The 10,724-nt window shown below is 39.0% G+C and overlaps 2 protein-coding genes across 3 annotated transcripts in view; one reads left to right on the top strand and one right to left on the bottom strand.

Annotated features, from left to right (window-relative positions):
- Positions 1-375: 375 nt before the first annotated feature.
- arr3b (arrestin 3b, retinal (X-arrestin)) lies at positions 376-5,128 on the bottom strand. Of its 2 annotated transcripts, XM_072395477.1 has the most exons (17): positions 5,056-5,128; positions 4,626-4,657; positions 3,546-3,576; positions 3,338-3,398; positions 3,213-3,257; positions 2,926-3,119; positions 2,764-2,823; positions 2,589-2,665; positions 2,363-2,498; positions 2,187-2,271; positions 1,999-2,071; positions 1,687-1,824; positions 1,442-1,519; positions 1,311-1,334; positions 1,151-1,204; positions 861-890; positions 376-465 (listed from the first exon to the last, which is right to left on the bottom strand). In XM_072395477.1, exons 2-16 carry the CDS (start codon positions 4,631-4,633, stop codon positions 878-880), a joined length of 1,077 nt encoding a protein of 358 aa, XP_072251578.1. In that variant the 5' UTR covers positions 4,634-4,657; positions 5,056-5,128; the 3' UTR covers positions 376-465; positions 861-877. The 2 variants fall into 2 exon arrangements, with proteins under 2 accessions (XP_072251578.1, XP_072251577.1); XM_072395476.1 differs by lacking the exon at positions 861-890 and having other exon boundaries at positions 382-465.
- The window catches only part of inppl1b (inositol polyphosphate phosphatase-like 1b), a 28,884-nt gene continuing 18,570 nt past the window's right edge, over positions 411-10,724 (top strand). The window contains exon 1 of the mRNA XM_072395474.1: positions 411-498. The gene's annotated coding sequence lies outside the window, so the exon portion shown is untranslated. The remainder of the gene's footprint in view (positions 499-10,724) is intronic.

Raw genomic sequence — 10,724 nt, 5'->3', positions numbered from 1 at the left:
AGCAGACTCATGAGTAGTGAGGGGGACAGTTTATTTAATTTGTCGTGACAAGTATTTTCAGCATATTCATCCCACATCTGCAGGTTCATTCTTCAGTTTTTAATTAATATAATGACAAAACAATAGATACTAAGCACAAATTAAAGTCTGCACGTTTGGATTTTCGAATGTGCAGAACGGTCTACTCTAAACGATGGGACATTTCCTCTGACAAATGCGCAGTACGTACATAGTTCTAAGTAATGCCAAGATGGCCTTCCAACAAATGCCACACACAGTTATTCAGTGATAGAACTCTCATAGTGATTCACAATAAAAATGTATATGTACAGGGGGAGTAAGAACATTGTAGTAGTTGTATGACACTCGGTGCTTCTCTTTGTAGGTGCTGAGTTCCTTTGTGTTCTGTGTTCTCCATCAGTGAGAGGATTTTTCTTCTTTTACCCCTCAACTGTGATGTCCGTTCTGTGAATGAAATGGAGACCAGACTCATACATGGTAACGTACGGAGCACTTTTTTTTTTATAAATGCAAACAGTTTCTTTTATGCAAATGCTTGATTTGGGAAGTTCCCAAATCAGCATACATGCTGCTATTAGAACTATCGGAGGGTCCTACAAATGATCATCTTAGAGAGGGGGGCAGGTGGTTAACATGTTAAATTTCACACTAATGAACAACAATGTGGAAGAAGAGCAATGACTCGGGGGGGTCATCATATCAAGAAGATGTGTTTTACAACGTTTAATTACATAATTGATGCTTTTTTTTTCATATTTTGTCAATAAAGGGTGGAAGGATAAATAAAATCCTTGAGGAAGTGAACACCTTAGAATGTACTGAATCTGAGTTGACCTCACCTTAACTAAAGGGGCTTTTATTCCAATGTGCTGAGGTTCATAAAACACACAATCACAAATGAGAAAGATATCAGCAGCATGTAACCATCAACACACACAGAGAAGTATTTGTGGGGAGACACTTTTTTTATTTATCCTTCTACTTACACTTCTGCTCGAAACACGTCAATGGCATGCAGTAAATTGACAAAAGGGAAAAAACGAAGATCAGATTAGTCACAGGAAATCGCACTTCTCAGAGGATTATGTCAAGACACATTTGAATGGAAATTATGTACAAAACATGACACGAACCTGCAGGTTTTGGGGACATCAGAACCAAAGGAAGCTCCACAATAACATCACTGGAATGATAAAGTTTTTTGTTTTTTTAAAAAAATGATATTCCATTGTGAATTATGCGTTGTTCACAAAAATAGCACATGACAAGAAATGAAGGGAAACGCTTACCTTCCTGTCAGGCCACCCAGTAGGCTTTGGTCAGGGAGAGACAGAGAAAGCAGGTGAGCAACAGGACGAGGGCTACAGCTACAAATGCAAAAGTGTTATTACATTTTATTTGCAGTTATTAGAAGCCTTACCCTCCGCCAGACACGTTTACAGCAACCTTGACTTTGTAGGATATAAGTATTCCTTGCATCTCGTTATCCCCCTGACTCCTGCGAGGAGACAGGAATAGTTTACTTTTCAGAGCTTGGGGATTTGGTTTAAGACACTGTAAGTGGATGACACAATATAGCTGCATCATTGCCCTCATTAAGAGGATGAAAACCTGTCCTGGCCTCACTGTAAGCTCTTTGGTTGGAGAGAAAGTAGATTGTCTTACAGTGTTGTGGATGCCAAGTTGGTGTCTTCATCCTTTAGCCGTCCATCGACTGCAATGCCTCGCTTCTCTTTGTTGGTGGATAGCAGGGGTGTAATTTGGAAGGATTTGTCAAGCGTACCGTTGGCAGCTACTGTCTCTCTGTGTGTTGCAGGGAAAATAGCTGAATTACAATTAACAGTATGTATACGAAACGCTGTATAGCGAAGGGAAGAATTATTGGCATGTGAAGATCTTTTTATAGGTTGGGATCTCATGTGTTAGATAATTCACAATGTAAATAAGTTCTTTTAGAAAACACTCAAATTTATTTACCCAAACTCCTGGGAGCAGATCTCCTTGACATAGGTGTCAGATGAGTAGAGCACGACACTTGTTAACTGCTCAACTAAAAAGAAAAAAATGTTTTGCTTTAAGTGTATTTCCGTGCTTCTCTTCCTTCTCTTTAAATCACGCCAGCAAAACACTCGATTCCATCTGGCTTAAATCCTAATCCTGCATACCTGAAACTTTGATTTTCTTCACAGTCTTGGTAGTTTCATTATTTATCTTTACTTTGACAGTGATGGGGTCACCATGGTAGTAAGTCTAAGAAATAGAAAAAAAGTTGTGTTTTAGTAATTAGTAGCATGCAATTTCCTGAATGTGGCCTTTCCCAAGATAGAAGACTTCAGCGTACCTCTTTTTCAAGGGAGGCCTCCACATGAACTGGTTTGTCACTCATCATAAACTGCTTAGAGATGTCAGCCTTGGGTCCCTCCTTGTTGTTAGCTGGAGCAAACTGTATTTTACGAATAATCAGACGGCAAGTGTCCCTGAGAACAGAGAGAAAGTATGAAAAAAAAGCCAGACATTGGCCTCTGAGTCTTCTTTATGCTGCTACACTTTAATGAAAGCAGACTTACTTTTTTTCAATGACTTCATCTCCATTGTCAGCTGCATTGGCAATGTATGCTTTAACCTCAAAGTCCACACCACAAGCCTGCAACAGTATGCAGCCAGCATGAATGAATGGATCAAACATGAACATAATGTAGAGGAATAAATAAGAATAAGTGGTGAAATAGACCCTTTTTGTACCTTGCCTGAATCATTTGGTGCAGGCTGCAGGGCGACTGAACATGGGAGATTGGTTGGCATCTAGAACGGATTAGACAAAAACAGGTGGAAATATGGTTGGTGATTGAGGAAAATAAGGCTCGAGCAAAACGGATTTGATGCTATGTAAGGAGATTATGCTACCTGGAAGCTGAAGGGACATCCTTGCTCTCCAACTTTTCTCATGAGGCATTCCTGCATCGGTGATTTAGCTGCATTCCCATTTGTTACTGGATACACCTGAACTCGCTGTATCCAGATGTCTCTCCTGAATGAAAGTCCAATTACATCCAAGTCGTCACACCCATAGCGGAAGGCACACGCAAGGTAGACATACACTGCAAAGGAAAATGATATACTTGCTTATTAGTTTCTGTTGCTTAAAGTTTTAACTTAAAACTTGCTCTAATTGCGCACAAAATACCGAGTACCTTTTCTCCCATCAAGACCAGAAGGGTCCACTTTAACTACTCCATCTACAAGAAGAGGAATCGGTTAACTTAGTTTCACGCCACTGGAATTTTCATGTATGTGTCTACAGTATATGTCTACGCACCAACGATTTCCACAGAATCCACATTGTCCACAAAGTCTCTCTTCCCCAAGTACAGGGCAATCTAAGAGAAATAGAGAACTGCAGATTATTCCTCCAACAAGGTTGCAAAAGCTATTTCTGGGTACTGGAAAAGCAACATACAATTCACACTTCTCCCTGTGCCCAAGGACTGCCCTGTAATGATTATATTATATTGAAGGCCACTTACAGTTCCATTCCCGCTGGTCTTCTTGAATACTCTAAAAATAGAAGAAAAAGGAATAGAGACTATGAATTAGACTTTTCGGACAAACTTTCAGCAACCCAAGCTCTCTGAATATATGAGACATAGGACAGGTTCAAGTGGGCCTTACTGTATAATGCAATGATTTCTTTAGTCTGTTTTCAAAGTTTTCACACACACATACACCTATAGAGTAATGTGCTTCTCATCTCTTATTAGAGAACAACCACCCTGCTCTCTGCACCCACCCTCTCACTCCTCTCCTGTAAGGACGGATTAGTGCTTGCTTTGGTAAATCCATACACACAATTCATTAATTATGTTGCTTTAACAATTTGTTTCGGGAAGACAATCTGTGTCGTTTAACCTAAATAAGTAACATTTGACAACATGACAAATAGCAGTGACATCATTTGGCAAAACTTTGTGTACTACATAAGGAATAATTATCATTATGTCAAGTTTTGCATCAATATGCAAACCCAAGAGCGTGACGTAGGCAGCGGAATCCCCTCGCTCCGTGTATGTGCCACAAACAAACACGTAATCCTTCGTGGTGTTTGCCTCTTGCAGGTGTTTGCCAAGTAATCCTTTTTAATCTTTTCCTTTTGTCTTGTAAATCTGTCTTGCGAGATTAAATCCACACAATCCACCTTAATAAGGGTTTATCTATATCCTGGATAAATGATTGAAAAGTGTAAAATAATGAAAGTGTTACAGGAGCGACAAAGAGGTCAGAATGTTGCCTTTAAGCTGCTCTGCTTTTTTTTTTTATTGCGAGGGAGTTAACCCTTTAATCTCTGCATGTGCCGCTCTTCTCGCATCAAAGGAATCGCGAAGCAACAAGTAAATTTAGTTTAGTTGTAAGATCATCATCACTGCTGAGGAACTCTTTTAATATGGAGTAAAAGTATCTTTATTACTATGGTGTTAAACAGGTTTAACTCATTTCCTTTATCGTATTGGTTTACATGGCCAGAGTGATTGATTTTAATATCTAGAATCTAAACCGGCTGCTATATCAGGGCTGATTAATGAGATAAGATAAAAACCAGTTATACTTACTTTGACATGATGATGGCAGTTGTAGATTTAGTCTGAAAATAGAGAAAACATGAAATTGGTGACTTATCAAAATGTGCGACTGGGCATGAGAGGATTTATTGACATCCATAGTTTTTGTGGTGGTGCAACTGATAATTTATCAGTAACACAAGACGTTTGTAGTCCAGGACAGTTGTGGTTTTCTGTGAGTATCCTCTTGAGTTTACTGTTAAGTTACAACAAGCAACTAAGAAAGCATTTCTCCCACTTCGTATGATCTTATGGATGACTTTCTGGTTTGTAAAAGGGATTGAAAATGTATTCCTGTACCTTAACAACCAGTTCAACCTGATTTCTCTGCTGTGCAGTCTTTGCATTATGATTTTAAGTTGTTGACCAGCTAATCTATATTTGATATGTTGTGGATGAATATAAAAAACAGCTCTCTTACCGTGCCCTCAGCTTGTTTAGTGAGTTATCTCTGTTGCCTTCTCTAATCCGTCACTGTTGATGCAGAGTGAGTGGCAATCACTGCCTACTGTTTTGCTTTTATACGGTGACCCACCCCTCCCAACCTTGGAGCCCTCCCTTCAGCTTAGGCAGCCAGAAGGACAGCTCTTTTGGAGAAAATCTGATTAATTCATTATAACACTACTGTTTTGGTCCGCAGCATGGTTAAAAATAATGTCGCGTATGCGACTTGAAAAGAATAACCCAAGAGCTTAAAGAAGTCTTGGAGTGGGAACAGACACTGACGTCAAAAACAGGCGGCGCAGTAAAACCGAGCTGCCGAATTTTTAATTTGAATGAAACCTAAACTTGCAATACTGACCGGGACTCCATGCCTTCTTGGTAGTCATGCTTTGGACCACGTCGATCTCTTAACTTGGTGTTAACCATGTACCTGTAACTTTTGGGACTGCATCTTGTGACGTTATCGCAGTGACAAAATTAGTCCCCAGACAAACAAACAAAAAAAATCAGCAGACAGGCAGATGGACAGACAGGCAAGCACATGCCAATGTAATTTAAACCGCTTTGAAGTAGTTCTCTCGATAGCAGGTCCCCTCAGGATCATGTTTTTGAATATCAAACACACACAGCCAAATAGAAGACTGTAACAACCACTTCGCTGCATCTTGTAATTATATTATGCACTTTCCACTCACCGGCCTTCATATTTCCTAAAGGGAAACCTGGAGGATGAACATAGATATGAATGGAAACACGTCTTGTATGAATATTTTAGCTTGTGTTTGGATGGCTCGATAGTGATTGATATATTACTGTGAATAAATGTTCAAAAGCTTATTTCATGAATAACGGTGAGGAAAAGGCTAAACTTTACAATGGCTTTTGATTTTTTTTAAAAATCTGTTAGTATAAAATCCTGTTTGAAATATTGATTCGGGTAGTTTGAGCGCAGTCTACAGCAACAACTGATTCATATCACGTCTTTGCTTAAAAACATGAGATAATTTTAACATGCCATTAGATTAAGTTAAAAGATTGTCTCGTGAATGGACTTCAAGGACTTCCTTGTTCTCATCTGAAAGCTTAGATTGGAACAGAGTGGTATTAGTTGGATTTTAGTTGTGGTAGCCAGGAGAACAGATGGTTGCTCTACCAAGCCTGATGTAATCTGTGCTCATGGACGGTTTACAGAAATCTAAGTGACCTGCTGACTTACTGTTGTGCAAGTAACAAGGATTTAAAACAACAACATCAATGTTGAATATGAAATCAAGTAATCAAAAGCTTTCAACAGAAACCTTCCCTATAATCCAGAGTCCTTTGCTGGTTCTTTCTTTGATTCCCCTGATTTCCACTGCAGGAACCAGAATCTCAACAGAGTTCTGGATGAGATATTTTACCCTCACAAACAGAAGCTTCAGGGTTGGGCCAGCAAATTTGACCACTTCTGATTTGTCAACTAGCCCAATATCCAGTCAGGTTTAGGCGTATTCTGCACTCCTCTAGATGTTTAAATCAAGTTTTTAAAAAAACATGCTGGAATTCCCTTAAATACTAAAAATAATTACGTTGGATTATTGTCTTTGTTAACGTAACACCAAAACATAGATGGAGAAACTGAGCTTTCCCACTGAACTGATTCCTCTTTGAAAACATGAAAACCTCAGGACCAAAACAGTGGTTATGCAGGGATGAAATCAAAAGACAAATACTATTATTTTTGTATGGACAGGTGATGAATTTGATGTTAAAGTACATGGGCACCAAAACCTGTATGTAGGAACTGTTGTTAGTATTGTTTCCAGTGAATACTCATTAGACAAACCAACGGTGGGCATGCAGGAAATAGGTTGAGATGCTCAAAACCTCACGCACAAACAGATATACTTCTTAAAGTTTTTAATAAGATTTTTATTTTATTTGTTTTATTATCATTTAATTATTAAAGCTTTTTAGATGCTTTATATGTCAGTTTTTCTGACTAAAAACGCTGATTCCATGTGGATTGGAGGTGAAAACAATGCAGTAGAAAAGATTTAGTTTGCTAAATATCTGCTGGTGGGGACTTGGCCTTGATATCAACAAGAGCTCGTAAAATCTGTTAACTTTACGTTTTACAACAGGAATAGCTATCGCAGTCTTTAAACACAACAACGGAAATGAGATATTCACGTCTTCTTCAGTCAGCTGAGGAGAAACTGCGCTCAGTAAGGTGCTGTGGTGAAGCAGGCCTGAGAATGAATGTGGAGACGGCGAGCAAGACATGACCAATGGGGAAAAAAACAATCCAAACGATAAAACATTAATCTCTGATCATCTCACACCTACAACCAATCAAATGTATAACAGATTTTTTCAGTGAATGCAGCTTGAGAGCATTTCCTTATTTACTGTCCACTGATCAGCTGCAACATTATGGCCACCCACCTAACTTCAAGCCTCATCTTTGGCTGTCCTGGGGTGTCTGGTATTGGGAATTTGGCAAATGATCATTTGGGACCTGTGAGTTGTGGGGATTTGACTATTGGATGTGATTCCCACAGATGCCATCAGATCCCATCAGATTAGTATCTAGGGACTTTGGAGGCTGGGATCTTTGAGCCTTTCCTAAGCAGTTTTTGTAGGGCTCACTGTTGTCCTACTCGTACAGGTTGCTACGAGTTGCTAGGAGTGTTGCTTCCATATTGGATGTGTGACTTGTCTGCAAAAGAGGAATTAACATTCACATCAATGCCAGGGTGCAGGTTTTCCCAGCAGAACATCACACTGTAACAAGATAAGCAGTGTTACCCACATTAACTATCAGGACTTTTAATGATGAGGCTGGTTAGTAAAAGTGTGACTAACATGAAAAACAAGAAAACATGATCTCTTATTAAAACCAGTTGGATTCTGAGGCACAAACAAGAACACCCACAAACCGTAGAGATGTGTAACATGAACAGATTTGGAGTCAATAAAGAGGAAGCAGACCTTCTGGTTTGACCGCTCTATAAGCTGCTGTTTGTCCTGCACTGCAGTCCCAGCACTCCGGCGAGGATTTTCCGATTGGAGCGTCACACTTCAACAGACTTAATTCACCTAATCTACCTTAGACCTTCTACTTTAGTGGAAATGTAAAATACCAAGGGCTTAAACACTAATTTACCTCCTTTTAAAAAGCCCCGAGGCATTAAAGTTGTTAGTGATGATGAAATGCACCATAATTCACTACTCAGGACACTTGTGGCCTTGTGGTAGGTTTAACTCAGGTGGCTGGCTTAACATGTCCCCAAGTTGTGCCAATTTCGGGATCTTATTGGGATTATAAAAACAAAACTGAAACCATATTTATACCATAAACTAACTAAACAGTCATTTATTGTGTATTTTAGAAAAAAAGTTCTATATCTACTGCTCTGTTTCCCAGGTTGACTCAGCATGCATTACAAACATCCTCCCGATAAAGTTTTGATATCAGGCTTTTCAAGTTGACGAGGACTACTTAAGTATGTTAGTTTGGTCTCTTTGTTACTAGACTTAGTTTGAGAAGGAGATGTAGATTTGAGCAGGCTTTCGAGGTTCGTCAAAGCAACCACGTTTACTGGTCGTGACCTTTAAAAGCTCCGGTTTCTGAACTGGTACACAGCTATTGGTAAATCCATAGTAGGGACTGATGCAGGATCCTCTGGTTTCCTCAGCTAAGAATAATTGATTAATTAATGAGGGCGGTGGATGATGGGTATTTTGGATGGATTGTCACACCTTTGCAGTTTAAGATAATGAATCAGATTGGTGTATGTCTGTGCTATCCTCACTTTAAGTGTCAAATGGGGACATGGTTTGAGATCCCCTTAAAGCTGCCCGGACAGCACTGGTTTGAATTAGCCCGCCGGATCATCAGTCAAGAGTATAATCTCTGAAGGTTAAAGTCAGCTAGATAATTACACATTAGTGCTCCAGCATAAACCTTGCAGTTATTAAAACAATAAAAACAGGAAAAAGACCTGCAGCTAAAGTTTTAGCACCCTACATGGTCAGCACTTGATAGCACCACCATTGGCAGAAATCACTGCTGTTTTTTACAGATATTGTAATGTTAGCCTCCAGAGTTTGCCTGGTATTTATTGTAATCTATTCATTCCTTTAGGTCCACAGATAACTCCAACTTCTTAAGATAAATTTGCAAACTTCCAACCCTGTATTTGATGGACAGGGAAAGAGTGTCCACCCATGACTCTTTCATGAAGGTCATATTTTCTGGTGTAGATAAACAACAGAACAGTGCACTACCACTCCAGTCAGCTAAATCATTTGGCGTCATTAGCAGTAAAACAGGATTTTTATTTGTCTTTCAAGCAATTCTATGAGCAGTTTTCTCTGCTAATGACCTTAGACCTTAACGTGACCTGCACCATTATTTGTTAACTGCCATTTCCTAACATAACAAAGCTAAATCTTGGCTAATCTGTGTCTTTGTATGGGGTTGTAATCTTCCATAGGTCCAAATCATGCTCAGTTTGGCATTGAATAGTCAAGATTTAGCTGTTGAGATACAATAACAGCTACTATTATACTGTATGAGTTTTATTGCATTTTATATGCCGCTTATTACTAGCCAGGAAAAAGTAACTTATTGAAGAGCCTATGGTAATTTTTTGTCCTGGTTTCTCTATTATTAACTGTCTCTCATGAGTTTTATTTGACCAGTTTCGTCTGTGTGAGGCAACATACAGTCACATAAGCCCCTTATAGTTAATCTGGTGCCACTTTAGGCACAAGCTTTATATAGACATCCAGCATTGTCTCTCAAAGGAACTGCTGTCTTGTCCGAGTGCATTAGAGCCCCATGGTATTACCACTTCTTAACAACACGGCCTTCAGTGTGTAGCTAAATTGAGGCAGTGATGCAGTGTTTGCTGTTAACAGAAACTCTGTTACAACTCATGTCGAGCCAATTAGCGAATCCTTTAACTGATGGTGAAAAGACTCTAGTGTTGTCTGTGTACGCTTTGATAAAGATTTCTTGGTGCACTTTACTGTTCTTCACATAGCTGATTTGAATTATTAAGTGAAGTGGATTGAAACACAAACAGGGTATGAACTCAGAACAATGTGTTCTGCAACTTCCATGTGACAGTTAAGCAGTTAAACTCAAGTCAGCTGATGCTGGAACTTTAAATGAATTTTATTACGCTGTCATTTTGAAGCATAACTGTTCGGGTCACAGTTGCAACCAGAGATCAATCGAAACCAACATATCACAACAGTTTTTTTTAAACTTTTGAATTAAGGTATAATGAACATGACAACAATTTACTTTATACTTTACAAAAAATACATTCTTCTTACAGTATGACCGATACCAACACAAACACCATTTTGCTGATTGCCTTGGTTACATGTGACCATAACAACACATTAAGCTACAATTTTGCCACTTCCTAATATCACTTAGTTAGGATTGAAAAACATCCACTAAATACATATTCTTACGGCATAATTTTAGGTTGTTTCTGCTTGAATAAACAAACGATCCATGAGGACGTTCTCTGTTTAATTGAAAGCAGCTTTCTGACTTAGTGGTGGACAAATGTGGCCACCCAACTTTCCTTCCTTCCTATAAGTGTTTATTTGTGTAGCACTTCTCCACTATGTAGCCTTCTT

Source organism: Leuresthes tenuis, unplaced genomic scaffold, assembly GCF_036924035.1.
Source record: "Leuresthes tenuis unplaced genomic scaffold, fLeuTen1.0.hap1 SCAF_11, whole genome shotgun sequence".
NCBI classification, from domain to species: domain Eukaryota; kingdom Metazoa; phylum Chordata; class Actinopteri; order Atheriniformes; family Atherinopsidae; genus Leuresthes; species Leuresthes tenuis.
Note: the sequence above shows the minus strand (reverse complement) of the source record. Positions and strands in the feature narration are given on the sequence as shown.

Bases quoted from the DNA above. Each gene is read 5' to 3' on its own strand.
- arr3b (XM_072395476.1), bottom strand. The intron at 3,399-3,545 runs GTAAGTGGCCTT...TATTTCTCTTAG, and splicing joins AGACCAGCGGGAATGGAACT to ATTGCCCTGTACTTGGGGAA. The intron at 2,824-2,925 runs GTAGCATAATCT...AATCCGTTCTAG, and splicing joins GATGTCCCTTCAGCTTCCAG to ATGCCAACCAATCTCCCATG.